The 15,039-nt window shown below is 50.4% G+C and overlaps 1 protein-coding gene across 1 annotated transcript in view; it reads right to left on the bottom strand.

Moving 5' to 3' along the window:
- The window catches only part of POLR1A (RNA polymerase I subunit A), an 80,912-nt gene that overhangs the window by 16,114 nt on the left and 49,759 nt on the right, over positions 1 to 15,039 (bottom strand). Inside the window, exons 21-27 of the mRNA XM_072636952.1 lie at positions 14,147 to 14,229; positions 10,401 to 10,566; positions 8,242 to 8,463; positions 7,206 to 7,420; positions 4,827 to 4,994; positions 3,043 to 3,178; positions 2,402 to 2,559 (exon numbers count right to left, since the gene is read on the bottom strand). Of these exons, the coding sequence (XP_072493053.1) occupies positions 2,402 to 2,559; positions 3,043 to 3,178; positions 4,827 to 4,994; positions 7,206 to 7,420; positions 8,242 to 8,463; positions 10,401 to 10,566; positions 14,147 to 14,229 (1,148 nt within the window). The remainder of the gene's footprint in view (positions 1 to 2,401; positions 2,560 to 3,042; positions 3,179 to 4,826; positions 4,995 to 7,205; positions 7,421 to 8,241; positions 8,464 to 10,400; positions 10,567 to 14,146; positions 14,230 to 15,039) is intronic.

Here is a 15,039-nt window from a genome sequence, read left to right as displayed (position 1 = left end):
GCCCCTTTGGTCTTCAGCCTTTCATAGACAAATACTTAGTTCCTATTCTTAATACCTGTTGGGATTGGAAGCTCAATTCCGTGTGGACGGTCTCGGGCGGGTAAAAGTGGGACTTCTAAATCTTAGAGTCTTACGAGGCCCTCCATGAACAGCGGGGGTTCGAGAAGGTCAGACTGAGCTAGCTCGGCTAGCTCGGGTATTTCCGCCTCTCCCCGGGAGATACGTGATGGGTGGAGTCTCCCTGCCCTCGAGGTCGTCCCAGATCTGGGCACACAATTGTTATCTAACAGCACGGTATTTAGATGCAAACTGTGCTGCTGGAGAGTTAAGTAGGATTGAGGAAGCCCAAAAAGCTCTCTTAGCACGTGTGGAGCCAAGAGGACAGTAGGCTCTGCTCCTCTTCTTTCCTCTCTCCCCTCCCCCTCTCTCCCCGCTTGTACTTCTACTTCCAATCCCTTAAGCTTAGCCTCCTTAGGAAATCTCCCCCTCTTCCTCCTAAGGAAGACCCCCCTGCACTTGTAACCCAGACCCTGAAATAAAGCTCAACCCTTGTTCAACTCTGGAACGTCCTTTCTCTCATATGTGCATCCGGCTTGGCCAGCCGAAGACCTCGGAGGTGAGGTAAGAAAGACTCGGGTAGCCCAATACAGGCCTCTAGGCCTGGCAAATACCAATCTGTGCTTTACATACTGGAGGAGAGGAGGAGGAAGCTGATGAAAATTGTGAACTAGCCCAATGCGTGGCACACGGTAGGCATTTAATAAAAGCTTGTTTCTGTAGGGCTGCGACTAGGGGACTAGGGCACCAAAGTTTTTCTCTACAGTGCCAGAACTTAGCAGGTGCATACAAAACTTTTAGTCCATCAGTCCTTTGCCCCCCAAACAACCAAGTTTAGCATCTGATTAGCAGTAGGAAGCTCCCAGAGGGCCTGAGCCTTCCTCGTGGTCCCACGCTCCTAAGGGAGCCCCTCTCTAGCTATCTACCCCCATCCCCAGCAATGAATGAATGAGTAAAAAGAGACACTGACAAAGCAGTGACTACGTTCCAGTAGCTGGAGACACACAAACAAAAACAAAGGGGCCTTTTAGCTTGGAAAGATTCAGGCAGGGCCAGACTGCTGAATGCCCTTTCCAGAAGTGACGCTGATTTGATTATGAGTCAGGAACTGAGCAGAGGGTTACGGGTAGGGGAAAGCTGACTAGCTGAGAAGCCAGCTGATAGCCAGGGCACCAGGTGAGAGGCTGAGCTGGGGCAGCCCTCCTGTTCAGTGGGCCATACACACCCAGCAGGCCCTCGGCTGCACCTGGGAGCACAACTGCTAGTTACGTCGATACCTAAGTGAGACTTAGCAAACCGCATTCACCGAGGCCTGGCAGGAAACAGCTCGCCAGCTTTACTCAACTTTACTACCAGCAAGGAGCCAAGAGTTAGCTGATCAGAGACTTTCCCAACCCATGGATAAAATGTGGAACAAACCCAGGTAGACAGAGATGTCCAGCAAGGTTGTAAAGCAGCTCCCCAAGACCAGAATGCTGTGCAACAATGATCCATGCCCTCGGCCAAGAGAAAGAAGCCTATGCCCTCTCCCCCTAGTTAGGCCTTGCAGACAGACAGAAGAATCTTGGTCCTTCTTGCTAGGAACATGTTGTGGGATTTCCCTTTAAATAACTGGTTTGCAGGAGATTCCCAGAGTTGGGACCCTTAAACTTGAAGATGAAAAGACCTGGAGTTAGTGGTGAGGGTTGGAAAGCCACAGGCTCTCGATCTTCAAATGTGGGAAGGGCTCCCCCATAGACTAGTGATGACTTCTATGCTAACTGACGCCAAGGGACAGAATTAGAAATGATGGTCAGAAGCCACAGGGAAGGCAGACTGGAGCTCCTGACATGGCAGCACTTAATAAGAGGTGTTTATGTTGGAGTCCATGATTTGGGGAAGAGTCTAAGGAAAGCAGTCTACTTTGATGGCATTGTTCTGTAGGTCACAGGATAGGGACAGAGAGGGCTCTGGGACAGGCATAAGAGAGGCCGAGTTTGGATCCTGGCTCTGACACTTCCTAACTATGGCATCCCAGGCAGGTCGGTCACCTCTCCTCCTCTACCCCACCTCTCACACCGCCAGCCCCAAGATAACCTTCCACATCCATGGCAGGTATCTTGGGCATTCACTTTTTTAACCTTTGTACCCTCAGTGGTTGGCACAGTGCCAGGCATACAGTAAGGGCTCAATAAATGCTTACTAACTCTTAAGAGTTGCAGTTTCTTCACCTGTGAAATGGGAGTAACAACATATGCATTCTCTCCATCACAAAATTGTTTTCTGAAAAGTGGTTTGCAAATCTTCCAACCTTATCATAAACATGAATTATTGACATAATTATAGAAGAAAAGCAAAATCTTACCTTGTTTCTACAAAACGCAGAATGTCCTCAGGTCGCAGGCACTTCTCCTGCTGGTAATACTTGTAGGGGAGGAAATTAAAGCGAATGCGGTAAAGCCGAAATTTGTCTTTCTTCTCTTCCATGCAGAAGGACTCCTGGACATCCACTTTCTGCAATACCTGCCACCACATCAAAAGAAGGACATATGCTAAACCAGGCCTTTGGAGGGACAAGGCCACACTGACCACACCAGGAGCCTCTCCCTCCCTCCCTCCCTGGGCGTGCATCCCCTGCTGTAGGTACTCAGCACACCCCAACAGCATCTGGAACCCCCACCACAGCCAGGCAGGAAGGGAAACCCTCTGTGACAGAGTTAATGCCCAGGAGGGGAGAGAGTCATAGGAACTGGTTCAGTGGCTTCACCAGTCCCACTGGCTGCCCACGCTGCTGGGAGAGCTCTTCCTGCCTCTGAAGCTGGCTGTCCAGCTGCCGCCTGACCGATCATTACTTAAGAAGCCAATACGTCCCCTGATCCTCAGAGTCTGATTTTGCTAAGTGTGTACCATGGTGTGAAACCCATGGCTGGATCAGGGTAGCAAATCTGCCCAGGTCTTCTCTCAGACCATTAAGACGAGCGCCTGCCCCAGTTCCCAGGCAGGTACCTCGCCCAAGCACACTCTGGTCAGCTGCTTCTTCAGGCTCCGGACTCGCTTCAAGGCCCTCTTGGTGTTGAGCACGGGAACGCTCATCATGGGCGTCTTGATGTTTGAGCTGGCCACCATGAGGATCTCCCTCAACCTGAAAGAGAGGGTGAGGGCTGGGCCTGAGCACTGTGGGACACTGAGAGGAAGTGGGTTGTCACTTCTGGAGAAGTGCCCTGCTCAAGGGGCAGCTAGGAAGCACAGTGGATAAGAACACTGTTCTGGAGTCAGGAGAACCTGAGTTCAAATCCGACCTCAGACACGATACTTACTGGCTGTGTGACCCTGGGCAAGTCACTTAATCCCAACTGCCTTGCCAAAAAAACCCCACAAAAAACTGTTTAAGCAACATTTTCTCTGTGAAGCCTTTTCTAATCCTCACCCCTCCCTCTCGAAAAATGTACCCTGTGTTTATTCTGTATATAGTCATCCAATACACATTTATTAAATGCTCACTACAATTCAGGCATTCTGCTAAGTGCCAATGAGCCCCTGCCCTCCAGTAGCTGATAGGTAGTACATAGGTGCACATAAGCCATCCACATACACAACAGATGGAGGGTAACCAAGGGGGAGGGGCCAGCAGCAGAGATGAGGGGACAGAGAATTCCAGGCAGGGATATGAGCAAGCCATCATTCCTGGATCACAGGGACTGGGAGCAAAATGTCAAAAGACTGGAAAGAGAGGAAGGGCTTTCAGTAAAGCCCAGGAGTTCCTAGGTGATCCCAGGGGTAATCAGGAGCCCCTAGAGCCCACTAAGCAGGTTGAGGGGGGCGACCAGATCAGCAAATGAGGGGAGTAGAAGGAAGACTTATGGGGCACACGTCTCCCAACAGAATCTAAGCCCTCCCCGGAGTCTAACAGTGCTGGGCACATGGCAGGTGACAAGGACAGGGTTGCTCCCTGGCAGCACTGGTCCATGACTGTTCCCTCATCACCTTCACCTCTGGGAGCTCCACCCTCCTTCAAGGCTGAAGGAGCTCCACCCTCCTTCAAGGCTCTTCTCAGACCCAGCTCCCTCCAGGTTAGACATCACTTTGTACTTGCTGGGCTTGGTGCTGTATGCCCAATGCCAAGGTCACCTCCAGAGGAGGCTGTACGATGGACAGGAGCTCTGAGCTCCGGGTCACATGCTCATGGCTAATATCCCATGCCAACAAAGGTAAGGATAGCCCAGGTCTACAAACATAAAAGAGAAGGCTTAGCCCCAGCTGATGTCCACTAACAACATTCAGGCTTAACAAAGGCACACCTGCCTCCTTCTGGTCAGAGCAGGGCCTGTGGCTGCTGGGGGCTAGAGCCACCACTGTGCATTTCTGGCTGCATCTGGAGTGTGCTGTTAGAAGGGATAGACAGGAAGGCACTGTTGTCTCACCAAAAGCTCAAGCACATTGCTGTGCTTAGTAGATAAAGAAGCAGAGGCCTATCCTGTCACATAGAAAGAGAGAAACCAAAGAAACCAGCCCCACCTCCACCTCTCCCAAGAGTGTACAGGCAGTTACCTCCCCACCGCAGGAATTCCACTGAGATTACTTCCCCAAAGATCCATATGCAGGTCAAGGTCACAGCAGCGTGTACCACAAAGCAGAGTTGCCCCAGGCCCCCTCCAGGATAACAGGTAGGGCTACAGGTTGGGGGATGGTGCCCACGAGCTCCAGAAGTCGAGGGGAGTCTCAGAAGGACCAAAGCCCCCTCACCTCCAGCTTCCTCTCATTCTCTTTGCTAAGCACCACCTGCCTCTTACCTCGGGATTCCCAGAGTGACATTCATCTCTCCTCTGCCTGCAAAGTGGAAAGTGTTCAGGGTCATCTGTGTGGAAGGCTCTCCAATGCTCTGGGCAGCCAGGAGGCCCACTGCTTCTCCCGGGTCACACAGTGCCCGCTGCCACTTCAGATGGAGCAAGGTCCTCAACCTGGGGTAAAAGGTATGAGGGCAGTCAGGAGACAGACCCCAGAGAGCCCCACCCCCAGTCCCAGAGGTGCAGCCTTTCCCTATACTGCACCACGGGCATGAAACAGATCCTGAGTTTCCTCAGTAATCACAACCCTTCCTATCTTCATAGTTTCCCTCAAGACACTGTCAGGCACTGAGTCACTGAGGCTCCCGATGCCTGTGCTAGGACCCTGCTTCAGTATCCCTCCTTTCCTTCAAATGTCTGCTCAGGGATGGCCTCCCTCTTCCTGCATCTGGCCCCTTCCTGATCCAACCCCACCCAGATGCATAGGCCTCACCATCTGATATGACCATATAGTTTTGTGTTGTCTCCCATGATAAGAATGGAAGATCCTCTAGGGCAGGAGCTAGATAGGAAAAGGCACTTAATAACCTTGAAAATCCTGCCCATCTCCCTGGGCCATCTGTACACCTGTAAGCCACTCAGGAGACGTTGTCAATGTCTCTTTCCCTGGAGTACCTGGTCTATCACCAGGACTCAGGAACCCAAATGCAACATTCCCACCTTACTCCTCTGGATCCAACTCATTCAGAATTTAGGGAAACGTGGGCAGGGGCTACACTCAGGCTGAATGTGCTATCCACAAAGGGTCTGCTAAATGCATGGAAAGTAAGATAAGACCTGTTCGTTCTCGTAAGTGCAAAGTAGTCTGTCTCCCCACCTGAGAAGCAGTCAGAGTACATATTATCTTAATTACAAATATTCTTAACTAGGAAAGAAAGTCCTCTGAGGACATCAACTAGACAACACTTGGTCAAACTAGTTTCTGTGAACTAGTGTGAAAGTTAAAAAAAAAAAATTGAAAGAACTTATTTAGATCCAAATTTTTCCTAGATCAGATCAGCCTTGTGCCCAGCTGGCTAAAATAACTGAGGTCCAAAAGCATCTGAATAGACCTGAGGGACAAAACTGGAGTTAGTGCTTCCTCTGCCCTGGGCATTTATGGGCTTAATCCTGGTGGACCTCTCTGCTTTGAAAAGAGCTACCTCCGGACTCCCTGAGGAAGGCAGCTAATGGCTTCTTCAGGCAGCCAACTATCTCTGTCTTGTTTCCAGGAAACAAGTTAGTTGCAAACTGAATGGTTCTGCTCCTTCTGGCCCTCTGGGGGAGAGGAAGAAGCCAGTGAAAAGGCCATGGATCCTGCTAGCCCCTGTGGGACAGGGGGAGGAGAGAAAGGAGAAGCAAGGAGAGCAGGCTGTGGGCTTCATGCTGGCAGCTGTGTCCTGGAAACCACTGCTCCTTATGATACCTGTCAAGTCCCCCAAACTGAATGTTCTTATGGGACAAGCCCCTGGAGAGGTAATGGGGAGGGAACACAATCTGTTACAATAGGCAGAATGGATGCCATTTTATGAGTGACATATTCCCAGGAGGTGAGCAGAAATATCTTGGGTCTAAACCAAATGCCTCTCGATGCATCTTAAGGGATTTCAGTTCACTGGAAAACCAGCTGGGCACACATGCCAGCTAAAGCTGACCTTGGAATCACGAATACCTGGTGTCAGGTCCTGCCTCGGACCCCAGATAAATCCACTGGATGCCTCTGTCAGAACGCTAGGAGCACAGAGACGCCAGACTGCACTGGTGGAGGGAGCTTCCTCGCATCAATGAAATCAGAGAATTGGCCCAACAAAAATGTTCACCTAGAAGATGCCTTACCACCATTTTCTCTCTTCTCCATTACTGAGATGAAGAGGGGAAGGGAAGATCCCTGGGCTAGCTAAGGCCCATGCTGAGTTCATTATACTGTCTGCTCTCTGGGCCTCTCCAAATTCTCCATGCCAGTTATCAGCTGCAAGGCCCCAAACACTGGACCTTTTCTGAAGAACATGATGACCAAGTTTCTTGTTTTTCAGCTGAAGGTGAGGCCCAGGAAGGTGACAACGGCAGCACGTGGCTTCCTGGGTCAAAGCTGCAGGCCTCTGGGTGATGCCATGCCCAACTACATCCCAGCATCAGTCTCTAGTCTTCAATTATAGAGGAATTCCCAGTCTCACTCCCTACTGTCTCCTCCAAATGCTTGTCCTAGAGGCCTGACCCAGAGGCCACCAGCTTCTTTGGACCCTGCTCTCTCAGATCTTTATGCAGAAAGACTATCAATCCCCCTCACACAGCTTCCCTCCCTCCCTCCCCCCCAGCCCCTCCCCTGATCCACTCCCAAACTATTACCTATCAAGAGAAAGTTCTGATTTTTCATAGCTCCTTTCAGCCTGAGCCGCCCACTCTTGAGCATATGCATCAACCTGGCTTTCAAATGTTTCTGACACAGATGCAAAGTGGATATCTGGACGCCAGATGCCCAGGCTGGGATCAGGGCAAGGGAGAGTTCTCTTCACATACTTCCTCTGGCTCTTCTCATCTAACTCAGACCACATTTTTAAAATCTGGAACAGAGAACAGATTATAAAGCCACCATCTAAAAGGAAGCCCTGGAGACCACTACTTGGAGAATTCATGGGCCCATCTCAATGCCTCTATCCTAGGCACCAGGTAGGACTGCCCACTCATTTCCACCTTCTCCACCATGGATGAAAAGGCTGCACAGTTGTTCAGGAGCTGAGTGCCAGCTCTGTTCTCCCTTACTTACTGTGTGACCTGGGGGGTGGGGGGTGGGGGCACGGCAAATTCCAACACCCCTGTGGGCTGCTATGCCTCCATTGGGAAAGTGGGATTAATAATCTCTGTCCTTGCTTCCTCTGGGGCTACTGTATCTCAGAATGTCAAAGTTGGGGAGAGCCTCAAAGGCCAAATCTGCCCCACATGAGCCCAGGTGTGTAGGGAGGGGGCAAGAGAGATAGTGTGTGAGTGTGTGTGTGCGTGTGCGTGCGTGTCTGTGTCTGTATGTGTGATTGGGAAGTTTTTCCTTGTAATAGGAGGACATTAAAAGCAAACCAGCAATGTGACTATAAAACTCTACAAACATAAACTACCATTAGATGATTTTAAAAAGTTAAGGTGATAATGTTGTTAGAGTCCAGCCCTAGAGCATGAACATCTTCCACACACAAGACGCAATATCAGGGAGTGGAAGAGACAGCCCTGGGAGGACAGGTGGGGTTCAAATTCCATCTCTGGCACTTAGTGGTGGGATGACTTCCCTGGACCTCAGTTTCCTCATCTGTAAATCAGAGGGGTTGAACCAGATAGCCTCATGTTCCTTCCAGCCCTAGAGTGGGCTGGCCTGTGCCCTGTGGGGGCTGTTCACCTTCTGTGCGTTGGGTCCTCGACCATTCTGGCTTCCCCCAGAGAGGTTCAGGGCCTGGACAGCTGCCTGGACTTTCTGGGAATAGCTGAGAAAGGCCCCCTGTCTGGGGCAGGTGGAAGGATGCTTGGCGCGCCACTTCCGGAGGGCTTTGGCATGCTGGTGGGCCTGTGTGGGGTCCATTTTGGATAAAACTTCATCCAGATGCTTTGATTTCCGTATCGCCTAGAAAAGCAAGTCCAATGAACCAAAATGTGATAGCCCCAGGACAACTGCAAGTGATGCCCCTCCTCAGATGTCTTACAGGCCTTTAGGCCTTTGACTCCTATCAGGTAACAGAATGCAAGCTGGATCTGGACCCAGGACCTGAGACTGGAATTCCAGCTCTGCTGCCAACAACATGGGAAGGTTGTGGAAGGACCACTGGCCCTGGAGTCAGAGGACAAGAGTTCAGGACCCACCTTTGACACATCTGTTTCCATGGTCTGGACTAGCTGGGACCTGAGGTCCCATCTTATGCCCACGGCATAGAAAGTACTTCTTGGTGCCTGCCCCCAATGCCTGGGATGCTCTCCCTCACCATACCCATTTCTTAGAGAGCTCAAGCTTCGGACCCCTCTCACATGAAGACTTTCCTAACTTGTCACACCTCCCCACAATTACCTCTCATTTATTTTGCAGATAGAACAACTTGTCACCCCCTCGCCCCCAATTATCTCCCATTTATTTTGCAGATACAACAACAACAGGCTGAGTCCTTGGTGGAGGCTGCCTTGGTCCCTCACAGTCAGCCCTTCTTGGGACAAAAACACCTCCTGGCCCTCTGCCCAAACTGGAGCTGGGAGTCAGGTGGGGCCACAGAGGAGGGATGATAAGGAACAGGGGGCAGTCGACACCTCCCACAGGGACCTCCTTTCCTGACCTGGAGCTACTCGCAGCCCAAGAACTAAGAGCTCCTGCCTGGCACAGAAAACTGGGCTGGGAGTCTGGAGAGCCAAAGCTGAGCCTTGCCTAGGACAAGTTAACCACTCAAATCAAGCAGCATTTCTTAAGCGCCTCCTTTGTGCCAGGAGCTGAGCTAAGTGCTCTGGATACAAATAGTGCACACCCTCAAGGAGCTCCCAGTGTAATAAGGAGATGACACAAACACCCAGGCACAAACAGGAGGGAAATGGGATAAATGGGGGGTTTGGGGGGAGGCAGCCTCAGAGGCAACAATGAGGTCAGGGAAGAGCTTCCTGTGGAAGGTGGGGCTTCTTAGGAGCGGCATGGTCATGGACAGGCCACAAGATAAATCAAACATCTATAAAATGGGGATAATGGCAGGGAAAGCACTTTACAAGGACATTGCTTTGGAAATGTAAGCTGTTACTATCATGTCATGTGTAAAATGGGATGAAAACTACTTTTCTTGTCTCAAAGAATTGTCATGAGGATCAAGTCAAGGGAAGGGAAAGGAAGGGCATAAGCATTTGTAAAGCACCTACTACATGCCAGGCACTGGGTTAACTAAATGCTTTAGAACTCATGTGATCCTCAAAACAACCCTGGAAGGTAGGTGCTGCGATGATCCCCATTTTATAGTGGAAGAAACTGAGGCAAACAGAGGCTAAGTAACTTGTCCAGAGTCACACGGCTATGAAGTGCCTGAGGCTAGATTTGAACTTGGGTCTTCCTGACTCCAGGCCCAGAGCGCTATTCACTGCCCCACCTAGTTGTCCCATATAGCTATATCTACGAATCTAGACAGACACAGGTCTAGAGAGATATAAAACAACATCCTGAAAAGCTTAAGGTGCCACAGGCAGAGGCAAAGTGTGACTACCACCATTATTCTATGATGGGGTCTCTTCTGTTACTGACACAGCCCAGAAACAATGAGGCTACACAAGGGATAATCCTGTATCTGTAGTCAAAGGTCCTGGGCTCGACACCTGGTTCTGTCACTGACCTGGGCAGCTGTGGGCAAGGGCTCCATCTCTCTGGGTCTCCCAACCCCGCTAAGATCCTTCTAGCTCCAGGGCAAGGGACCCTCTGAGTGAGTGTCTAGCCACCTCCCTTCCCAGTGAGAGATGCTGTCTGCCTTGCTCTTTCCCCATCAGAGACACAAAATTCCCATCCTGCTCCCCACTCCCCCACCAAGATGATGAAAAGCACCTTACCTCATAGTTGCTGAGGAGGAAAGGAAATTGCTTGGGCTGTAGGAACTGAGTCTTGGGGATATCCAGCCCATCCTCCCCATAGAGAAACTGAACCACACTGCCATCGCTGTCCCGCACAGTGAGGTCATACTGGACCACCAGCCCCTCCAGGTGTTTGATGATGCACCTGCAAACAGAGGCGTGCTCGGGTTTGGCCCATTGAGCCCAGAGGGCAGGGGAAGGGAAAAACACTCTGGGGAGAGATCAAAACATGCTTTTAGTGTCAAGGGAGCATCAGGAGGATTAGGAAGGAAACCAGCTCTAGGCCAGAGGTGCTGCGGTGACAGGTCTAGTGAAGCTCAAAATCAGCTTATTAAATAATTAAAGGAAATGCTCAACGAAATGGAGGAAGCGGATTCAGAAAAACCTGGGAAGACTTGCATGAACTGATGAAGAACTAGGATTTACAAAATATACATAATTTATTAACGTATCACATAAATTCACCATATATATTATGAATGCATGATTTGTTAACATAAACATATACAATTTATAAAATAAAAGCAATACTGCAAAGAGAAACAACTTTGAAAAACTTCTGGATTCTGATCAATACAATAACTCCCCACAATCCCAGAAGACTGATGCCAACGTGCCACCCACTCCATGCAGAGGGGATGGACGCTGGGGATGTCCAGATTAAGACACTTTTGGAGGGGCCGATTGCTTTATCTGACAGACATACTTAATAACTAGATTTTTGTTCTTTGTCTCTCAACTGAGGGAGAGGGAGAAGAGGCAGGAGAGAGGGAAGGCAAATTTTTAATTAAAAAGCCAAACCAGCCTCACGTCCAACACCATGAGCCCATTGTCTCCTAGCACAGGCCAAAGCTGGGCTGCCCTGCCTGGCTACAGGGCCCATACTGAACTCCAGAGTTCTTCTCTTCTCTTCCAGAGGGGAGCAGGCCACAGAACCAAGAGCTGCAGCTGCCAGTGACCAGATGTGCAGTTTGTTCCCCTCCCCCTCTGCATCACAGCTGCTGAGGAAGCTGCATGTTCTTTCGTGCTCCTCCAGGGACCAATGTTCTCTGGATCAGCAAGAGACTCGCGGCAAGGCAGGTACATCCGTGCTTTGGCGAGCTCTAAACTTGTCCAATCTGGCTCTTATGACCCATCTTAGACATGAGGAATTCACATTTGAAAGGAAAACAGGCATTTCCAAAGTCCAGATGCAGTGGCTTTTTCTCAGCCCTCATCTACTATCTGCAGATAAAGAGCCCTTTCTCTGGGAAACTCTGCCCTCTCCCAGCCTCAGACAGATTTGCTAGAGATCCCCCGGGGGTCTTGGACTGCTGTGGACATCATCATCATCTGCGGCCTTCTCTTCTCTTCCTCCTCCTGCCAAGCAAGTCCTCAGCTCTGCGCTTTGGGCCTGCTGCTCTCTCCCTGGAGAGCTCAAACTAATGGGCACATTTCTATCTGGCTGTCCTCTCGTCTTCCCAAACAACACCAAACTCATCCCATCCTAACAAAGCACCCTTTCCGACCCCCTGGTCTGTGTTGACATCATTCTATGGCTTCTGTCTCTCAGTTCCCTTCCATTCCTAACCTTCTTCAATGCTGATCTAGACCTGCACAGAATCTGCATCCTCACTGGTCACTGCCCACCCCTTCTCCCCCCAAGGCTCTGTCCCTCCCGTGTATGAGAGGGACCACAAGATGGACCTTCCCAAACCACTGCTTCTGCCACCTCTCCTCTGTTCCAAACCTTCAGTGACTCCCCTTTGCCTAACATCTGAGGCCTGCCACAATCTCTGGAGTGCGTTAGAGAGGGGACAGGACAGTTCATAGACTGTAGCATTTTTACAGCTGGAAGCAATCTTGGAGATGCTCCATGTCTAACGCCCTCATATTACAGAGAGGTTAAGTGATTTGGCTGATATCTTGGAGTGAGTATTTGTATTTCTGGGTGTTTAAGAATATCTGGGTGTCTGTGATTGAGTTGATCTGGGTGTGGGTCAGAGCAGCAGGGTGGGTGGGGACACTGAGATCTTCAGGGAGGCAGGAAAACCAGTTAGCTATCGCAATAGCCCAGGGTAAAGAAGAGGAGAAGCTGGGCCAAGCAACACAACTGGAGAAGAGTGAGGCAGATGGAAGAGGTGCTGTGTAAGCAGGAAGAGAAGGTAGAGGAGAGGGGCAGGAAGGGTTGGGGTCAATGTCCCCTCTCCGACTGGAGAGGGCTGACTGGCAAGGGTGGCAGAGGCAAAGTTTTAGAAGAAGGTACAAGAAAGCTGGTCTCAACATCCCCAAACCCAAGGCACCACATCTGGTGCCTGCTCTCAGGAGTCACCCATTTGGTTCAGTGAACCATGCCCACAATACACTTAGCTCCTCTGTCAGGTCTGTGTCCTACCCGTTCAACCAGACTACAAGGTCCATGGAGTCTAATTTGGGAGTGTAAATGAAGACGTGGGTGTATTTAAAAGCAAATGGGATGGAACGATAAGCTCCACCTCCAGAGGGGGAACATTTTCTCTCTCTCCTCAGAAGTGGCTAGCGCAGACGCTGGCCCTGCGCACCTCCCAGTATCTGTAATGGGTTTTGTGGTTCTTGTCTTCATGAAGGGAGGAAAAGGGGAGAGGGAGGGGGAGAATCTGGAACTGGAATTAAAATACAAATGAATTTCAAAATTAAAAAATAAAATAAAAATAAGCTAAAATTTTTAAAAAGAAGATGTAAACAAAGAATGTGGGGTTCAGGCTTCTCCTTCCCTCCCTAGCTGCCAGGAAGGGGGTCTCTGAGGACCGATGCAGGTCCAGCACCACCACGGGGGAACAAACGTGGGACCTCTGAGAGGCCTCACAGGCATCACGGCTGTTACCCTCTTACCCCCTGACTTGTTCACACAGCCACATCTCCAAGGGCTCTGCAGTCTTAAAACACGCTGGGTGCAACAGGCTCCACAGAGGGCACGGAGTCTCTCACGTGGCCTGCTCCTCTTGGTGCCCTCCTCCAAGAAGGGAAACCATTTCCCATAACCCACAACATTGGTTCCCCTGGGAATGGGGAGGAGAAAAGGCTGAAGCCAGAGCCCTACCCACAAGGCAGCACATCCAAGAGGCCAGACTGAGCTCCTTGGGCTTCCCACAAGCAGGTCAGGTTACTCCTCCTTCCTCAGGACTGAAGGCAGGCCAGCCAGACAGCCAACCAGGGCTTCAGCCTAAAAAGAAGCTAACCCTGAGACAACAGCCTGGAGAGCCATTATCCAGTATGGGTGAGAAAATCAGTGCTGTGGATCAGGGGAAATGACTTCCCTCTCACAGGAGAGAGCGTTGCCCTTTGACTTGGAGACCACGGAGTCAAGAGCATGGATTGGCAACAGGAGACCTTGGTCTGCAATCTACAGAATGGTGACAAAGCCCATCATTCTATCTTTCTGGATGCTTAGTCTTTAGAGGACACAGGAGATCACAGATGAGCTCACTTTCTGAACTCCTGGTTTCTATGTATGGGGCCCTTTGAGGTTTACAAAGGGGACTCTCTTCCAACCACAAATCTGGGAGTGGGGGAGCCCACAGCAGGGAGACTTAGAGAGGTTAGATGATTTATCCATGGTCATACAGTAACAGTGGCTGGAGGGTGACAGGGCAAATCTCCCTCTCTGGTAAGTGTCTGAGCAGGTGCTCAAACAGGGTCTCTTCTGACTACATCCAGGGATCTCCCCCAAAGGCCTTCACAGGCAGGTGCCCCCTTGGTTCTCTTACCTCTGCAGGTACCCTGATCGACTTGTTTTGACAGCTGTATCTACCAGACCTTCTCTCCCAGCCATGCAGTGAAAGAAGAATTCCTATGGGAAAAGAAGGGTACCAGTTGGTCATGAATGTTACATGGGGTCTTCCATGATCTTTGGCCAGGGCCCACTCTACAGTGTTATGGCTGGGACCAAAAGACAGGCTGTGGTCATGAAATGGAACCAAGGGATCCAACCCTTGGCTCTGTTGAATGTAAGCAGAGATAGCTATAAAGGTCATCATTCCAGTCAAATACCAGAGTACAGGGAGAAACAACTAGTCACCCAAAGCCCATGCCCACAAAGGGTAAAGGTGGAAAGGATTCTCCGCTCCCCCGGCTTCATCTCGGCCTGGATCACAGGCAGAAGAAGGTGAAAGGGTGACAGAAGCAGATCGAAGACCAACCCAAACTTCCTTGAACGTTGGCCAAGGGTCAGTCCTAAGAGCTCTGTTTTTCTTTCTGTATGGCTCCGAGGGGAAGGGATTCCCACAGTCCCCTCCATGTACACCTTTTAGTCCTACTAGTTGGTAGGAATGGGGTGAGGGTAGTTCAGCCTGCTTCTCTAGCAATGAAGTGATGTTCATCACTACTCATGACCTTTCCCTTAGCATCTTAGATAGCATCGTGATGATGCATGACCAAGCATATTAAACAACCTGAGGGCTTTTCTCTTGGTCATGGGAAAATGCATTTCCTTCCTCAGCCATCATTTTAAGTCAGCCCACCTGTTCACCAAGGGGACTTTAAACAGAGGGGCCACTAACCTCCTGGAATCTTTTAGCTCACTGATCATACTCAGAATCCTCTCAGCACATCCCCATGCAAGCAGGGAGTCACCCATTTTCAAAATAACCAGCATGAAAGG

The sequence above is a fragment of the Notamacropus eugenii genome, chromosome 1 (genome assembly GCF_028372415.1).
Source record: "Notamacropus eugenii isolate mMacEug1 chromosome 1, mMacEug1.pri_v2, whole genome shotgun sequence".
NCBI lineage: Eukaryota > Metazoa > Chordata > Mammalia > Diprotodontia > Macropodidae > Notamacropus > Notamacropus eugenii.
This window is presented reverse-complemented; position numbering and strand designations above follow the sequence as displayed.